General features: G+C 52.8%; 7 protein-coding genes across 7 annotated transcripts; 4 read left to right on the forward strand and 3 right to left on the reverse strand.

The window, feature by feature from the left end:
* Positions 1–641: 641 nt before the first annotated feature.
* On the forward strand, positions 642–1502 carry RHO25_001053 (uncharacterized protein; the record flags this gene model as incomplete). Its single annotated transcript, XM_023593663.2, has 2 exons — positions 642–1030; positions 1082–1502. 2 exons carry the CDS (start codon positions 642–644, stop codon positions 1500–1502), a joined length of 810 nt encoding a protein of 269 aa, XP_023458463.1.
* A 1689-nt stretch (positions 1503–3191) lies between these two features.
* Positions 3192–3784, reverse strand: RHO25_001054 (uncharacterized protein; the record flags this gene model as incomplete). The annotated part of the gene is made up of 3 exons (XM_023593664.2): positions 3192–3237; positions 3306–3385; positions 3458–3784. The coding sequence occupies 3 exons, from the start codon at positions 3782–3784 to the stop codon at positions 3192–3194; spliced, it is 453 nt and encodes a 150-aa protein (XP_023458464.1).
* Positions 3785–7435: 3651 nt separating this feature from the next.
* Positions 7436–8464, forward strand: RHO25_001055 (uncharacterized protein; the record flags this gene model as incomplete). The annotated part of the gene is made up of 1 exon (XM_023593665.2): positions 7436–8464. One exon carries the CDS (start codon positions 7436–7438, stop codon positions 8462–8464), a length of 1029 nt encoding a protein of 342 aa, XP_023458457.1.
* A 421-nt stretch (positions 8465–8885) lies between these two features.
* RHO25_001056 (uncharacterized protein) lies at positions 8886–10822 on the forward strand (the record flags this gene model as incomplete). The annotated part of the gene is made up of 3 exons (XM_023593666.1): positions 8886–10310; positions 10362–10680; positions 10746–10822. The coding sequence occupies 3 exons, from the start codon at positions 8886–8888 to the stop codon at positions 10820–10822; spliced, it is 1821 nt and encodes a 606-aa protein (XP_023458458.1).
* Positions 10823–11081: 259 nt separating this feature from the next.
* On the forward strand, positions 11082–12164 carry RHO25_001057 (uncharacterized protein; the record flags this gene model as incomplete). The annotated part of the gene is made up of 1 exon (XM_023593667.1): positions 11082–12164. The coding sequence occupies one exon, from the start codon at positions 11082–11084 to the stop codon at positions 12162–12164; it is 1083 nt and encodes a 360-aa protein (XP_023458459.1).
* An 87-nt stretch (positions 12165–12251) lies between these two features.
* On the reverse strand, positions 12252–14673 carry RHO25_001058 (uncharacterized protein; the record flags this gene model as incomplete). The annotated part of the gene is made up of 5 exons (XM_023593668.2): positions 12252–12635; positions 12689–12788; positions 12841–13543; positions 13754–14426; positions 14512–14673. 5 exons carry the CDS (start codon positions 14671–14673, stop codon positions 12252–12254), a joined length of 2022 nt encoding a protein of 673 aa, XP_023458460.1.
* A 1051-nt stretch (positions 14674–15724) lies between these two features.
* Positions 15725–17393, reverse strand: RHO25_001059 (uncharacterized protein; the record flags this gene model as incomplete). Its single annotated transcript, XM_065602071.1, has 7 exons — positions 15725–16069; positions 16284–16334; positions 16388–16633; positions 16748–16772; positions 16826–16863; positions 16914–16926; positions 17002–17393. The coding sequence occupies 7 exons, from the start codon at positions 17391–17393 to the stop codon at positions 15725–15727; spliced, it is 1110 nt and encodes a 369-aa protein (XP_065458143.1).
* Positions 17394–17869: the final 476 nt, after the last annotated feature.

A 17869-nucleotide genomic window follows, 5' to 3' on the forward strand; every position in this document is an offset into this window, starting at 1 on the left:
AATGCAAGCATGCACGCAGCAACATCGATCTGGCCGTACAGAACACCGCCTCTATCATCCCCGCGCGATCATGCCCATACAACGCCCGTCCAGATGATCAATCTTGCAAGTGGACACTTGCTGGATCCGGATGGACGAGTATTCACACCTGCCTTACTGAAACCGCCGCGCAATCAAAATTACCATTCACTTCGACAGACATGATCTCGCAGTGCTTGTGTGCAGATGAAGAGATCAGTGTCGAGTGTCGTGAATGGAGGGAACCGTCAAGGCTAAAGAGAAAATGGCATTATGACTTCTGGCGATGCAGACACAACGATATTTCTAGACGCAAGGAGGTCTTCAATTGCGGCATGTAGTCTATTTGATTCGCGTCTGTTCAGATGCAAAATCGGGACTGAGATCAACATTGTGAATCCACATATGGCGTGCTAGAAGCTATCCTTGAACAAACCGACCATCGGCTTTCGGAACCAAGCCCGCGTCCATGACTCCTCCCAAGCCGGATACTTCAGAACGCCGCGAGCTTTGTCACTGCACCCTTCTGCACGACAGGAATTGCTATTGGCTTGCCTCAACACAATCCTGATAGCTTGAATTGGAACTGCCTCAATACAACGTCAATTTGTGTTGCAGTCAAGATGACACGATTGCAAGCACAGCTCGATCATGTGGTCCTTCTCCTTCCGTACCAAGATATACTCAACCCTCCAAGTTGGCTGACAGACAACTTCGTCATCAGTGAAGGAGGTCGACACGCCGATGGTAAGACAGAGAATCGGCTAGTACTATTCGAGGACGGAACCTACCTGGAATTGATCGCCTTCATCGAGGATGATCCCAAGCATAGAGAAGGCCACTGGTGGGACAAGCCCTACGGAGTTGTTGACTATGCCCTCACGACTGCAGACTCAGATTTTGGAGAGCTCTTCGGCATCGTTGATCGACTTTCCAAGACGGAGACCGGCATTTCCTACGATGCACCAAAGGATGGCGGTCGCATCAAACCTGATGGGCAAGAACTGAAATGGTATCATACCTCTCAGACCGCCATTGAATGACACGCTGACACGCTTGCCAGGCGCGTGACATTCCCAAAGAACACATCGAGAGGCAGCGTCCCATTCTTCTGTCACGATGTCACGCCACGGAACCGAAGGGTCCCCGCCCCAGACCGCAAACATCCTTCCGGCGTCGTAGGCATGGCGGGTGTCCTAGTCGAGGTCGCATCAGACGCCTCCCTTGCGCGTCTATCGAACGCCACCGCTGCCCTTCTGGATCAGGAAGCTGCCAAAAATGAGACAAGGTACGAGGTTGATGTTGTACACCAGTTGCCCAATGCCAAGAGTCAGACAATAAGGATCCAGAAGCGCGGAGGCGGCAGCCATGGTGAGCACAGTGATCTCGCCTTGTCATTGGTCTTACAAGGTCCTAAAGCGATCGATGCGGTACACCGCAAGATCGATGGTGGCACCGTGTCTCTCGTGTTCGAACAGCAGTAGCGGTGGCGATGCAGAGTCTTGAATGGCGGCAAGTGGAGCCCCAGATGGAACCTGGTCGTCTAGCAGTGGAACTGTCCTTTGCATGGCATGGCGAATGGGTCATTTGGGGCTGCGGAGGGTGGCGGATGTAGCGTCCTCTATAGATCGGGAACCTTGTTGGTTGTGGACGGAGGTACAGCGGCTGTCACCAGGTAGATGTTCGTAGTGACATGTACGACGTTGGGACATACGAGCAGACCGCGATGAGGAGACAGGATGTCGCACACGAGTCCGTCATGGCCAGGGAAGAGAAGGCAAGTCCCAAGAGCCAGGTCGTCTCTCCCGTCCTGAGGCGCTACGACCGAGGCGGTGTAGTAGGTGCATCTCCAGAAGAACCCAAGAGACGCAGAGTGTGGGTCTGCATCCGCTTTGGCAGCTGTCATGTGTTGTGCATTCTGCACCCGAGTGGCTTGACGGTCTGTGTTGTGTTGAGTGCGGTGTCTCTCGATGCGCGGTGGTCATTGCAGAAATGCCTCTGCTGGGACTTGCCTAGAAGGAAGGAACTGTAGACAGGGGGCGGCAGGGATCGGTGCATCCTGCACGTCTACATCATCGAGCAAAGTGGGCGATAATATTTTCTTTGTGCGGCTTCCAAGATATTTCTGTGCGACGTTCGAAAAAAGGTTACTGCTTTCCTGGTTGGCGACAAAAGCCCTCGTGTGATGCGATGCACTAGTGCGACGAGATCTAGGAAACGGTTTTGGTTGCATCTGGTTGGTATGTCCAACGGGAAACGAGATTTAGAATGATTAAATTGTCTCTTTTGTTACATTGCTGCCGAAGTAGCAAACGGTGGGTATCAGTTAATTACAAAGAAATTTTACTCTCTCGCTATGCCATGAAACCATATCGATTCCGATTCATGACTGGTATAGTCCTTTCCAGCCAGCCGAAATATGGGAAAAAGTGAACGCAGGCTGAAGCCGAGCCTAGTGGTACATCAGACAGCGTAACTGAATTGCCGTCTGCCACCACACCCCGTCTGCCCAGTACCCTCATCCGCTGTAACAGCGTCTCAAATCAGAAAGCCACCAACGCCGGTTGTCCCAATGCAGATATATAGTATACAATTCTTTTGTTTCCCATGGCGGATTGCTCCGCTCTGCCCTCTAGTCTCAACAAGATCCGCTAAGCTCATAGTGTCGCCACCCATACCCGTCTAACCAACGCCGTGTAGTAAAGAAAAAGTGTCCCAAGGTCCGTGAAGATAATGTCGGTCGCGCGAAGAAGTGGATTTTGGAAGTATTATGCCTGTTCGCGTCGATGGTCCAGAGTCGCAGCGAAGATCGTGGCGTTGTGTTGGTGGGCGGGTGTGTGCGTGAGGTGGAGGACCGAAAAAAGTGTTGTTCAGGTAATACAGCGAACGCTCAAGTGGGTATTATGCTCGAAAATTCAAGTAGCAGTGGTAGTAGTGATCGTTAAAGGCGGTTTGGTCGAGAAGGGCGTGGTTTGGCGAGTGGATCCACCAAGCTCCATGCGTGCAGGCTAGCTGCAACGTAAATTCGGAAGCTTGGATGGATTCTGCAACACAGCTGTCGTGTTTCGAAAGAAAGTTTGTGCAGCTGCGACTCGCTTTTCTCGCACGTCGCATCGTCGTATACGGAGTGTTTCGTTGAGCGGTGCATATCAAGGACGGCGCCCATGAGAGCATTATCGTCGCGACTTCGGCGGCGGCGTTGGCTTCGGCTTGGGTGTGCTGCAGTGATGGTCAGTCACCGCACTGAATCGGCCAAGGATCACTGCACATAGTGAGTGCCTGCTTACCCTGTCGTGTCGTATGCGCCGCGGCCCATGTTGAAGTCTTCCGAATTGGTCCTGAGAATCATGGAGACGGTGTGTGTGAGCTGCGGACAGGCGCGCAGGTCAGTACTTATACGGGCCAGAAGGCGGAATGCATTGTGGCACAAGGGACTTACAATTGCTCGCAAGGGAGTGGATTGATGGTGGATCGTTGTACAGAGGGCTTGCCCGTTGGTAGCAGGATGGTTCGCAAGTGACTCTGCGGGTGACCCAGGACAGGCGGCTGGAATGCTGGCGGAAGGATTTGCGGTCGGCAGTGTGCTACTGTACGCGGGCGCTCTAGGGTGGCAGAGGAAGCTAGTGGGTGGACGGAGAAAAAAGAAAATAGGCCAACGAGCGGCAGCGAGATCAAATAGTGCTCGCAAACTGAAGAGCGACAAGGAACGTGGTGCCGGGGAGCAGAAGGCGAGTTTGGAAAAAGGGAGTGTGAGATTGTCCTTCATCGTTCCATGACGTGCACGGTGCCTTCACGTTTGTTCCGCGAAACACACAAGTCGTTCCTTCCCCTGCAACCTGCGAAGTGTCGATCCTCTGAGGCCCTATCCCTGACGCTGGGACCGCCTGCAGAGACGTTCATGTACCTGCATTAGTGCTAGGCGCGGCACTTCATCCTTGGTCTGCCGCCCGCGGGTCGACATCCGGCAGCGTCTCGCCAGACATAGATGATGGAGCTCCCCGACCCGCGGAACGTGCCTGACTGGAGTTTTGGAGCTGTGGGCGATGGCATGACTGGCGGCGGTGGTGTTGATGAGACGCGCCGGCATCTCTGCTTCTTCGCCGCCGCTGCTGCTGCTGATGATTGAGCCCTGGTCCTCTCGCGACGGGCCATCCATATTGCGGTGTTAGTTCGCCTTCTGGCGCGACGAGCTACGAGCTTTCTTGTGCTTCTAGCGCCCGGCGGAGTGCATAGGCCGAACTTGTGCCTAGAAGATGCTAGCTCGTACCGTCTGCCTGGAGTCTCAGCCTGACTTCCGGCAACGGGGAGACTGGGCGAAGCGCAAAGCTTGATACTCTGCCTGACTGCCTCATGTAATGGGCGGTGCCGTGGCCGCCGTGCAGATGCTGATTGCTGCCGCTAACTGTCGTGTCCTAACTGTGTACAGTGTGTAGACACTCCCGCCCGCGCCACGGCGAGTCGCCGCATCAACACGACTGCTGCCGCGAAAGGAGTGCCGACCTTGCTTTTGAGGAACTCCGGCCCGCTGGGAATAATGACTGGGTTGCGCAGCAGATCACAGGCGCCGCACCGGACGCCGGGGCCAGTCTGTGAGTCCAATTTTACCAGCCGAACACCAAACACGCGACGTGTCTCGCCGCGAGAGCGATGCATGCCGAGCTTGTTGATGTGCTTCACTCGCGCACATCTCTCCGTTCTCCTGCCTCCCGTTGCTGCCGCACCGCATTCGACACCTTGTCAGCCAGGCTCGCGGAGCCTATCGCCGCTGCGCTTGTCTGCCCGGGTGCCGTCGACGGGGTTCGCTGGTTTGCTCCCCCTACACCCATGCCGCCGATGGTGTCACCGTTCCCGTTTGCCAGTCGAGCTGCAGGTGTTCGCATCGGAGCTGCTGCACGATTGATTGTCCGGATGCGCTTCCGCCCCAGCGATGTGTCGTTGCAGCCTCAAACGCTTGTCTGCGTTTGTCGCGTGGCTTGATGGTGGTTTGTGTTTTGCGATGAGGTGAAGTCAAGACGAAAGTTCGCAGAAGCAGGCACCTGCAATCAAGTGGAAGGCACGAAGTGGAAGGCACAGCGGTGCGCGACTGCACACGGAAGCTCTGTGGGCGTGGGAAGGAAGGAGGCAGCCCGCGGTCGCATGCAACGAAACATCGTCTACGATTCTTTTTGCAACAAGTTCTGATTCTGCAGTTTGATGCATCGCTGTTTCGCCGGCCATCGCTTCCCGCCAGCTTGATGAATTGATGAATTGCTCTCGAAGCGAGCCTTGTTGACAGCCCCCCAAGTGCCGTTCGACCCACCGCTGGCGAGACATCCTGGCCCCAAACACGTATTCAGCGCACACTCGATACGCCTAGCATTTTCCATGCCACAAGGTTTTGCGCGATCTTCGATCAGCATTCTTCTCTGCATGGATTCTGCAGGCTGCGGCGGGCATCCCAACACGTGGTCTCACGGAAGTCAGCCGACGAACACACAAACGAGGCACAATAATCATCAGCAGCAAGCTGCACCCTCGATCAATCAGAGCCAAGCCAATGCGCCCAATGACAGACTGCCTGTCATATAGCTTTCGGACCATCTGCCCTTGTTGCTCAACACATCAAGCCGCTTCACACAAACCGGCCAAATGGCAACCCCGGCATTGCTGACTGCTGGCATTAATCATGAGGGCCCTTGTATTCTTTGTTGGGTTTAAGCTTCTGTCCCGATGTTCCTGGTGCTCGGAGTATACATTACCACTGTCGTCTGCCCATCGATCATGGGTCGATTTCAAGCCCGCCTCACGCAATGCCCTCTTCCTCGTGAGCGTTGTTTGTTGGACACGCCATCGCACTGGCCAGCAATCCAGTGTCTCCGGCCAGGGATACCTCGACGAAGGCTTCGCAATCCTGTGAGTGCAGGAAATGCCGCACCGGAGCGAAGCGTGTACTTTATCGGCTTTCTCACGGCCCGAGACATTGCCGTCTGGGTATATATTGAAGCCGGAAGCTTCGTGAGTCGCTGGCAGAATAGTAACCCTTCATCGCTGTTCGTAAATCACGTTGGCTGGTAACAAAAAACTTGCACTTGAGCGTGGCTCTCGCATTGCCAATTCGCGAGGCGGCGCATTGAGCCTTTCGACGCTGTTCTTGCGCACCAGGTGCGTTTATCAAACTTGAATCAGGCCATTTCTTGCCATCGGAATCAGTCATAGCCTACACCTAGATGAGGCCGCTGTGGAGGCCGCACTTCATCCGTCTACAACATCGTGCATCTCCCTGCACTCCGTATGGGTGAATATGAACTTGTTCTTCCAGACACATTGATTGGAGGGATAATGTTCGTGACCTGCACGATGCCAGTAGCAATCGACTTACTGAAACCAATGCTGGGGGGCCATTCATTCGGTCGCCCGACATGTGAGCCGCGCGAGCAATTTCAAACTTTTCTCATTTTTGGGTTGTGGTGTGAGGCGACGACTTTGGCATCCTTGATGAACAATGTGTAGCGGCATCCATTTTCAGCCGCAGTGTCAGCGATGGCGATCAGAACCCTGGCGGTGCTGGCGAGTAGTGGCATCACTTCTGCGCGAGTCGATTTCGAGACGGCGCAACTGAAAGCAACGCTTCGATGGCTACGAGGAATGCTAATAAGTCAAGTCTCGAACACACACGGCATGTCATGCACTTAAATGGATGCTCTATATGACGGGACGCGTTCGGCGTCAGTTGTGAAGATTGGTTTCAGCACGACACGCGGAATCGAGTCCGACAGCCTGGCGAGGATCTGAAACGGGCGACCGCTGCACACGATGGACTCCTGCATGCCACTGGTCTGGGTCAAGAGGCGCTTGTGGCTGACTTTGCTGCCGTGGTAGTTGGCGCTCATCATCTTGGGCATCCAGAAGACGTGCACCGGGTCTCTGGGTGCAGCCGTCGGAAGTCGATGGCGATCGTAACGCTCGCCCAGTGTGCAGATTTTGGTCCTTGGGAAATATTTGGAAGTGCGCAAGGTTTCGAATTTGACCTTTCCGCGAGGTGGAATGCCTCCCGATGGCCTGATAGCCGTGGTGCCGTACTATGGGTTCGTTTCAATAGCCAAGCCGGCCCGAGTGCAGACTTCGATGTCAGGTTGATGCCCGAAATACTGAAGCTGACATGACATGTAACAAATTCTCTCGCATGATCTGTTCGAGATGAATTCAACACGCACGACGCGTCAATATTCTATCAAGAAAGAACGTGTCAGCTCTGTCGCAACTTTTTGATGAGCTAGGAGGTCGGTATAGCGAACTTAGACTACCTCGGCTGTCGTCACTGCTCTGCCCGTCAACATCAACGACTCGCAAAAATGTAAACCGCACACGGCACCGCAGCGCTGCTGCAGCGACGGAGGTAGGAAAGTGTCCGCCGCTACTGTGACTACACATTCAGAAGATGAAAGCCATCCACATCCCGAAATTCCATGAGGGCGATATCGCGTTACTGCGACCGAGCGATATCCCGCAACCGACTCCCAAAGATGACCAGTTTCTAATCCAGATCACTCACTGCAGCCCGCAACACGCCGATATCCTACACGCTCAAGGCAAACATCAGAATAATACCAAGCGAGGCTGGTGTCACCCACCGTTCACGCTCGGCTATGACTTTGCAGGCGTGGTGGAAAAGTTGCCAGCTCGAGGCAGTACGAAGAGAGGGTTGAAAAAGGGAGATCGCGTTTTTGGTGCTACAATTGGTGCTTTCGCCGAGTACATTTGCGTGACGGAAGATGCTATACGCAAGGCACCAAATGGCCTGTCCAATGAGACGGTCGTGGCCATGTCGAGTGGAGTGGTGAGCTATGCTTCTGTGGTCAACATGGCAAAGGTGAAGAAGGGAGAAACAGTCATTGTGAGTGGTGCGAGTGGTGGTCTAGGCAGTGTCTGCTGCATGGTTGCGAAAGCAGTAGGAGCCAAGGTTATTGCCCTCACTGGCGACCACGAGAAGGCCGAGCATATGAGACGGGATATGGGAGTGGATCTGGTGCTGGTCATGGAGGACGGCTGGCTGGATAAAGTGCTAAAGTTCACTGGAGGCAAAGGAGCGGAGGTCTTCCTCGACAACACTGGCATGGTGAATGATGCGATACGAAGTCTTGCTTACTTTGGCAGGATAGTCATCATAGGCTTCGTGGCCCGTGGAGGCGTCATGGAAGAAGTGAAGATGAACAAGCTGCTGCTCAAGTCGGTCACGGTGATGGGCTATCGGTTCGGAGAGAGTGGCAGAAGATATCCCGCTATGCTGGAAGAGATATGGAAAGGGTATCTTGGGCTGCTAGAGGCAGGTCGCATCAAGGCCTTGCTGTATGGCGATTACAATGGGCTGGAGGATATGGGGCGTGCATTGAGCGATCTACATCATCGCAAGGTCTATGGCAAGGTTGTCGTTAAAGTGGCCGACGTTCCCACAAGTGCGAGGCTGTGATACACCAGCGACATAGATGTAGTGAAGGGCAATGGCGAAAACACAAAGTGTGAGCGCAAAGCCACTTCTGGTCTTGAAGACGTGATGGACTATGCTGCCACGCACTTGGCCGTGGAGAGCCCAAACGAGGTTCCGAATTCGCGCTGATCGATCATTTTCATCCCAACACTTCCTGCCAATGCTGATGCCAATGCCTGTCCAATTCTGTGAAACGCACGGACCATTGTAACACGCTAGTCTCGGCTCGCCATCGCGACCGCGCCTTTAGGTGTTGATTTGTCTGGTTCAAAGTTCCAGATCACACGCCACGACACGTTTCCCACATCTCAAAATGCTGCTGCGGTGACCTGGGGAAATTCGGATCGCACGCCATGAAATGACCGTCGCTCCTAGCAGAATCTGGTGACCGAAAATCAGCAGCATGCGCGTGTCGCGTGCGAGAGCAGGGGTCTGGCTCAGTCGCTCCTCCGCAATTCCAAGGCCTCTGCGACCATGTCTGGCTTTCGCAGTAATTCGGGCGCAACGACGCTGTTTGCAGCTCCCGTATGGCCCTCAGACTCCTGGACCGCCTGACGCTGGTCCCGTGGAGAGCGAGGATGATGCGCCCAAGAAGGGCTCGTCCGGCTCAGATGCCGGGAATGGTCAGTCCAGGTTCGATTGGAAAGGTACGGCCTTCAAGATGACTGAAGCTGCCTTGACCACATTCGCTTCGGTCGCTATCCTCGGAGCCGTGGGCTATGGTTACACTCGATATTACAAGTACATGATTCTGGAGAAGATGGAGCATGCATTCGACCCTGGGGATCCTGTACTCGACATAGCTGCTACTGCTAAACAAGGATCCGCGACTGGTGGTCATGTTCTTGTGGACGAGGAGAAGCAACGCGAACATTGGGTGCTCCGCAAAGAGCAGGCACTCATTGATCGCATTGTCGCTGGCGAGGTTAGAGGCCAGTACCATCTGATCGTTGGTGAGAAGGGCACGGGCAAGTCCAGCATGCTGATAGACGCCATGGCCAAGATTGACGGCGAAGGCTGCGCCATGCTTGAAGCCCATGCCAATCCTGAGATTTTCAGGATCCGACTCGGTAAGGCATTGGACTTCGAATTCCATGAGGACAACATGGGCTCACTCTTCTCGATACGTGGCCCGCGCGACGCGGGTGCCCTTCTTGATGTTGAACGAGCATTCAACAAGCTAGAGAAAGTCGCTCTCAAGCGAAGACACGAGATTGGACGTCCTCTGATTCTCATCTTCAACTCGATGCATTTGTTACGCGACGACGATGATGGCAAAGACCTGCTCGAGCTGATACAACAAAGAGCAGAGCAATGGTCTGCGAGCAATCTTGCAACTGTCATCTTCAACTCAGACGATTACTGGATCTACGAGCGCCTGAAACAATACGCCACCCGGATGAATGTGCTACGCATTCTCGACCTTGACAAGCAAAAATCCATTACAGCATTGCGGAACTATCGCACAAGATATAGAAACGACCAACCCAGCGAATCGCTCCTGGAGCAGGTCTATGACAAGGTTGGCGGACGTATGTCGTATCTCAATCGTGTCGCAAAGGCGGACGATATGCTTAAGAAGGCCGAGGATATTTGCCGTGCGGAGAAAACCTGGTTCTTGAATCAATGCTGGATCTTGGGCGCAGAGATGGACGACGATGTGATGGATCAACAGAAGTATGCATCCGCTGCTATGGTGCTCGCAAAAGCGCTGGTTGACCTGGAGAAAGAAATGGAAAAGACCTATGATGCTGAGCAAGGGCACATTCTGCCAGAAATACCGCTCCACAAAGCAAGACAGATCATGACTCGAGCGGATTTTATACAGGCACGTACTTGAGAGGGCCCTGGGTGGTAACTATTGCTGACCTGCTTGCAGAGCTACGATGCCATCAATATCTTCGCAATTGACAGCAACGCGAATGTCCGGCCGGATTCCGTTCCCATGATGAATGCGTTTCGAGAGATTTGCAGTGAAGAGGGCTTCGATGAGTTCCTGGAGGCCACCTTGGACAGAATTGGAGACATCGAATCTTTGGGCCGCACAAGGGAGCTTACGATCAAAGATCTGTGGGACGGCGGCAAGTACAGGGTCAAAATGCAGGATAAGGAGCTTACCTTCGAATGCGAAAAGCCGGAAGAAGAGGAAGAGGGAGATGACAAAAGCAAAGGGAAAGCCGATGATGATGGCGATGATGGTAAGTGAGATGCTTCATTTCCTGTCGAAAATGCTTGATCATCTTCTGACAACATCGGTTTGCAGACGAGGCACTCGGAAAGGCACAGCATGTTGTTGCAGAGGCATACCAGAAGTATCTGGAGAGTCAGAAGAAGAAATAATTCACCGAGCCAGTTCCTGCACAAGATAACTCAGGCCGATCAATTCAACCTTCGTGTTCCGGCTCGTCTGCGGTGACGGGAATGGCAGAAGGCTCACTCTCCTATGTATTAATGTATCCACGTACCAATCAGATGTTCGATGACGAACGGAGCTACCCGCGCGGGACAAACGCTTCGATTCATGGCAAGCTGCACTGATATTCATCACATATTCGCCATAGCTCACAACATGAGCACAGAGTACGGACGGTGAATACAGATGGTACTCCGGCGCAGTCTTCGCATCCATCGCACGAAGATCTTGGCAACCTTCCTCTTGCTGCCGCTTTTCTACTTCTTGCTTCATCGCCTAGCTCCGGCATTGCAGCATCCATCCCGCATTATCGACCACGCCACCTTCGAACATGCCTCCACCACCGGTACCAATCGCTCCGTCGCCTTAGTCATTGCAACAAGGGCCGCAGACGACATTTCCTGGGCCTACAGACTGCAAATTCCACAGCTCCAAGTGATCCGCTATATCAGCGACTCTGCATCAGCGAAATACCGCCCAGCTGTTCCCAAGGGCCATGAGGCGTTGATGTATCTAACCTACATCCACGACTTTTACGATGACCTTCCCGAAATCGTGATCTTCATTCACGCAGACGAGAACCCTTGGCACATGGACGGCGCCCTTCTTGAATCTGTTTCATTTGCTCTGAACCACTTGGACCTCGAAGAAGTTCTTCTCAGGCAATATTTCAATTTACGTGTCATGTGGAAACATGGGTGCCCAGCACAAATTTATACAGCAGAGACGAGATTCGACGAAAAGAAACAGGAACAGCATCTGATGGATTCTGCCTTTCGATCCATCTTCGGACCTGATGTGGAAGTCCCAGAAATTCTAGCCGGTCCGTGTTGCTCTCAGTTTGCTGTCACGCGAGAAGCGGTCAGGCGGCGGGGGCGACATGAGTACAAGCACTATGTGGACTGGCTGATTGAGACGGATTGGAGCGATTACATTGCGGGCAGGGTATGGGAGCACATTTGGCCTGTTGTCTTCCTGAACACATCAGTAGACTGCACGGTCGAGTCACAATCGCTGTGCAGGATGTACGGGATATGTTTCGAGAGACAGCGAGAGCTTGAGAGATATCAGCAAGTCTGGGATGCGCGGCGATTTGTTGACAATAATATCACCTTCTGGAATGAGCTTTGGAAGCCGAGGGACGTTGCATCGTTGAGGCATCGCCAACAAGAGTATACGAAGTGGCTGCACGAAAGGCTCGGCGCAGCGCTGAAGAGAGGCGAAGACGGGACTCTGAGAAAGGTCGCAGTTGGTAATCTCTATACGTAGTTACCGTCTTGTATTGTCTAGTATTCCACTCTGACAATGGCTCCCTGTCGAAATCTAGGTGCTGCTAAGGCGAAAACGGGTCTCAAACTACAACTTGCTTGGGCGTGCTTCTCTCTCCAGTGTTCTGAATCGCCTGAAATATGTGATCGCATCCGGATTAACGACCGTGTTTGAAGGATTGACGTCTTTCCCAGAAATGGTTTGCTTTACTGCTGCTTCAACCTTCTTGCCATTAATTGTTGTGGGAATCTCTGGCACCTCAATCACAAATTGCGGAACGTGTCTCGGAGAAAGAGAGGTCTTGATGGCGTTCTTGATGGCATCAGATAGCTCTGGCGTTAGTTTGTCGCCACTATTCATGGTAACAAACAAGAACACCGACTCGTCGGAGTCTTGTGGTCTCCTGCGACCAACGCAAAGTGCTTGTGAGACACGTTCTGTGAATGGTGGAGCTTCGACAATGGCATAGATCTGTTTGACTTATCAGCTACCTCGCTCAAAATTGCCCTCTTCGCACCACTGACCTCCCCGGAGCCGAACCGGATCCCTGATGGGTTGAGTACGCCATCGGATCGCCCGTGCATGACTAACCCGCCCGTCTTTGGGTTCTGTTGAAGCCAGTCACTGTGTGAGGTCGTCAGCATGAGTTGAATTCCCATTAGAGCACATCACTCACTGCTGTGCCCAGACATCGATGTTCTCATATCGAGCAAAGTAACTGTCGAAGTACTTCGAGCCTCCATCATCTCCCCAAAAGAAGCACGGCATACTTGGAAAAGGAGTTCGCATGATCATCTCGCCAGCTTCGCCAGTCTCCAGAATGGACTCTCCAGTCGCCGGGTCTGCTATATCAACGTCCATACCCAGCGCGAATATTTGCATCTCACCGGCGTGAATGGGATCTGTCGGACTCGCAGCGATGAGCGAGGTTGCCGTATCTGTTCCGCCGGCTGTGTTGCACAAGTGGATGTGCTTCGGGAATGAACGATAGAACCAACGATATTGGTCGGGCGAAAGAGTGGCTCCAGTCGTGTAGACAATGCGAAGAGATGAAAGATCAAGCTCGTCCTTGGGTACCACCTTCGCTAGTTCTAGCTCCAGCAGGTACCTTGGCGAGCTGCCAAAGTACGTTACTCGGTATTTCTCAATCATTCGGAGTAGAGCTCGTGTGTCTGGGAACATCGGGGATCCATTGTAGACGATGGTTGCCGCTCCACTGGCAAAATAGCCATTCATAACGTAGAACACTACCCATGATGTGCTGGAATATTGTAGTATCACATCTTTCGGAGTCGTAGAATTGTGTAGTATGGCGATCTTTTTCAGTTGCACGAGGAGCCCGTGTTGATGGACGATGCATTTGGGAGCTCCCGTGGTGCCTTTCAAACACTTTGGTCAGCACGTAGCTCCAAGTTTATTCACACGATGGCACCTCTCAGCGCGTGAAGTTAGAGACGATATCGGACACGGTGCCCAGAAGGTGGAGCCATTTGAACAGAATCCGCCTCAACTGCACCGCAAATATTTCGAGAGTATTGGTCAAGTGAAGTCCAGCGTCTTCGTCCTTCATGTCAGATCGTAACACATACCTGAAGAGTAACAGATCATCAAAGGATCACTGAATGCCACTTTTTCGAAAGTGAGAGGATCCTCCTGTTTAGCCTGTTGTAAGAAACTAGGATAGGTCCTAAAGCTGTAGGATTCGTCTCCGACAAGCGGTACGATGTAAACCTCCGGCTTTGGATCCAGCCTTTTCACGATGTCCTCGACCTTTCTGAGTGTGGAGAGCCTTTTCCCCTTGTATATGGTATGGGAATCAGCAAACAGTATCTTCGGCGTAACTTGTTGTAACCGGCTGTAGCAGCCCTCAGCGCCTAAATCCGGGCTTATGCAGGTGAATATTGCCCCCAGGCTTGCACTGGCATGAAACAGAACCATGGCAGGTATGGAGGTGGCCACGAGAGCTGCAACTCGATCTCCTCGTTTGACGCCGCTATGTCTAAGGGCACTGGCTGTTAATCGAACTTGTTCTCGGAACTGCTTCCAGGTCATGATCTCGTCTTGATCGGTGTCTTCTCGAACTCCAATCAACGCTGTGGCATTCTCGTCTGGATTGGAAAATAGGGAGTTTTCTGCAAAATTGAAAGATAACCCGGGAAACCATTTCGGATTTGAGCTCATTGGTACAGAATCGTCGAAGGCCTTTGTGGTGCCTGCTGGTAATTGTGGGGTGAATTCAAGATACTCGTACAAATCGCACCACTGAGCGCCAATGATGAAGGGTAAGCACAGGTTCGCGACCAACGATACCAGACTGAAAGAGAATGCTCTAATAGACAACACTTACAAAGTTCTGCGGCTGTCGTACACTCCATCTTTGCAAGTCCCTGGTGGTTCGAAGATCCTGGCTAAATTTATCGTTGACATGAGCGCGATACCGATCCATAGGCGTGGCTCCGGCATTCTGGGGCCTCCATAGCACCTCCGGGGCACGCTTCTGTTCAGCCATTGAAGTTTCGCTTTATCCACGTGCAGTCTTTCTCTTTTGGTGACTGCCTTCGGAACGATGTTGAGGTCGAGGGAAAGCGGAACACTCTCCGCCGACAACCGAGGATGCAGGAGCGTTGACCGCCAAGCAGAGCAGCACTTCCTCCGAACCATCACCTTACGCCAGTCCTGAGATACATTGCACAAAAGACATAATGTGCTGTCGTGCATGCTGTCCATGCAATCGTGTATCATCTCTGGATCATGGCTGTCGGCGGTGCTACATCGATCACCGTAGTCCCACGCAGACGACTGGCCACGCCTCGGCCTGCTGCAAGAACGGAACTCTCTAGTTGCACACCACGAATTTATATACGAGCGTCACAACAGCGGTATACTTCCAGAGTCGTTCAACATCGTCCGAGTGTAGGCGGCCCTGATGTTCTTAATTGCTCAATTGCCTGCGAGATCGACTTCGCACGACCATCAGTGACAGCCATATGGCTATAAGAGCCCTCGAAAGATACGACGAGGGCGAAGCAATGCAGGCCGGTCAGCCATTCTCCCCAAATAATGGAGACCAGAAACGATGTTCAGCCGTGGCATAGGCGAAGTCCGAACAATTGGACTTTATGTGTCCACCTTGCCACCCTCGCATCGCCATAAATTCGGATCTCCGAAGATGCAGCAATCCCTTAGTTGCCGTCACATGGTAACCAGTCTCGAGCGAAAATGTATGCTGCCGAGATCTGTAGAACGTAGTCACCGATCAAGCCGGAATTGGAACACGGCTCCATCTCCTAGTGTGTCACAGGCAGTGGGTGAGGTTCCGCCCGGCAGTATACCGGGACAAGCACCAAGTGACTTCCTGTGCTGAACACTCACACAAGCTGGCCGATGCGATGAAGGTGGACACTGAGACTGTGCTCCGAAAGACTTGATTAAATGCGTTATGTCGAACGTTCAATGCAATGCTACTCTGAAGCGTTATGCGGTGAGCTGATAAGCCACAGATTTGTCAAGTCGCTCAATGACTATTCCGGAGAGCTATCGTCCTGGAGCCTTAGAATTCCTTATGTTGCTGTTCCACACGAAGATGCCGACCCATCTTCAGGTACTTTGCAGCTTCCCGTGATCCTTCGTGCGATGATGTTCGGCACGTTGGGATTAACCACCGGGTTCGGTCGCTGCCTCTGATAGTACCGACACTCCCTTGTCTCAGGATTGTAGTCGACCGAGTTGAATTGTGGGATGAAGTCAAGGTCGCGCAAGCACTCTGCTAGAGAGTTGTATATTCCATAGACTGGCGGGTTTCCTCCTCCGGTCGCGCTGCAAATGACTTCGTAATTGCAACCGCAGAATCCCGTCTGTTGAAGGTTGCCGTTTGTGCACATTGAGGGAGGAGCCGGAGCGGTTGTCTGAGAAAAAGTACATTAGCACATGCGACTAATGGCAAGGCACGAGGGATAAGCAAGCAGAGAATTTGAGATGGCTGTCTCAGAAGCACACAAAGGTCCTGGTGCCAGTGCATTGGCTTGGAAAATATGCGAACAAACTGGCACCAATGCGCAGGTACGAATGACTGAGCAACTCGCCGGCCGAAATGCACCAAGAACATAACGAAGTGCTTACCGTGGTAGATGTAGTTGCGGAGGAAGTCGTCGAGGAAGCAGAGGTTGTGGTCTGGCGTGGCTTTAGTGGGAAGGTCAATGCGAGGCACGGAGAAATATCCATACCATGCTTGTTGTCGAAGCAGAAGCCGTTGATGTGCTCGAAGAGGAGGTGGAAGTCGATCCGGAAGTGGTCGTGGAGGAGGGCGTTGCTGCGGAAGTGCTTGTCGTGGAAGTGCTCGTGGTGGAGGAGGACGATGTAGTCACGGAATTGCTCGTGGAGGACGCAGAAGTCGATGTGGACGTAATCGTGGACGACGAAGATGCTGTAGTGGAGATGCTCGTGGAAGAAGCGGACGTGGTCGTAGAGTCCTGGAGCGGGTTCAGCATATGACTCTGTCAAGCGCCCAGCAGCGAATCCTCCGCCTGATGCTGGTCGCGATGTGGTATGCTTATGAGATCAGGTGAGGGATCAATTCTACATACCTTTATTTGCGAGGTGCTTGTCGAGCTAGGACAGTTGTCAGTGTTCGTAATCCAATCTGTAGGTAGTGCAAAACTTGCCTGGTAGTCTTTGTTGTTGTAGATGAAGCTTTTATGGTCTCCACGATGTTAGCTAGGTCAATGTTGAACCGGTGAGTCGTTTGTGTACCTGTACAGTGGTCCTGATGCAGTCTAAAGTCAGCCCGCTGCCACTATGTGATCGTCTCTCGAAGCATGTCGCTGTCGTTGTCACTTACTTGGGATATCCAGGTGCTGGGGTCGTCTTGGTTATGCAAGAGCAAGCTGTCTTAGCAACGTGTTTTGGCCCATTCTTGATGGAAGACAGAAGGCATTTCTCAGGCTTTCCCGAGCATTGGGTTGGCTTAGCAGGCGCACAGCTGGTGGTCGTGGCCCGGTAGGCTGGCTCAGCATCTGCAGCCCTCCTGTAGTTGACTCGGTGCTTCACTGTCGGAAAAGTTTTGCTGCAGTAGTCTTTCGCCGGTCCATAGTGAGCCAGAGGAGAGTACTTTGAGTATTGACCAGATTGACAGACATCGGACTTGTAACCGCGAGGTTGCGGCTCAGGTCTACCGCTCACAGCATAAATGGTGCCGAAGAAGAGAAACAGTGAACGAGTGAAATGCACCATGGTTGTGACCGCGTGCAGAAAGTGCGCGTGGTGAGAACAATGTTTGTCGATGCTAGAAGATATGAGCGGACAACCCACCTCAACACCACAGATCTGGTTATGCGGGCTTCAGGACTCTGCTCGGAAAGGTTATTGGGTTGGCCATCGCCATTTACGCCTTGAGGCGCTGCTAGCAAATTATCAATGATCTGATGGGGCTAGCCATAACAGAAGGTGCTCTTGGACGATCTGGCCAGGACAAAAAGCCTCTTGTCATGATCTATCTTGCATTTAGGATGGTTTCGCGCGTTGTCCGGGCCTGATTCTACTGCAGCACGATCCTGTTCCCATGGCAGAACTGTCGAGGGGCAAAAGGTCTTCGCGCGTCTCGAAGCGCGTATTTCCAGATCGAGCTTATCCGAGTCTGCTAGCGTGAACGGAATAAGATTGAGAGGATCGCGGCCACCACGTTCGGCACGGTTGAGCTCTTCACTGAC

Source organism: Cercospora beticola, chromosome 1 (assembly GCF_033473495.1).
Source record: "Cercospora beticola chromosome 1, complete sequence".
In the NCBI taxonomy this organism is placed as follows: Eukaryota; Fungi; Ascomycota; class Dothideomycetes; order Mycosphaerellales; family Mycosphaerellaceae; genus Cercospora; species Cercospora beticola.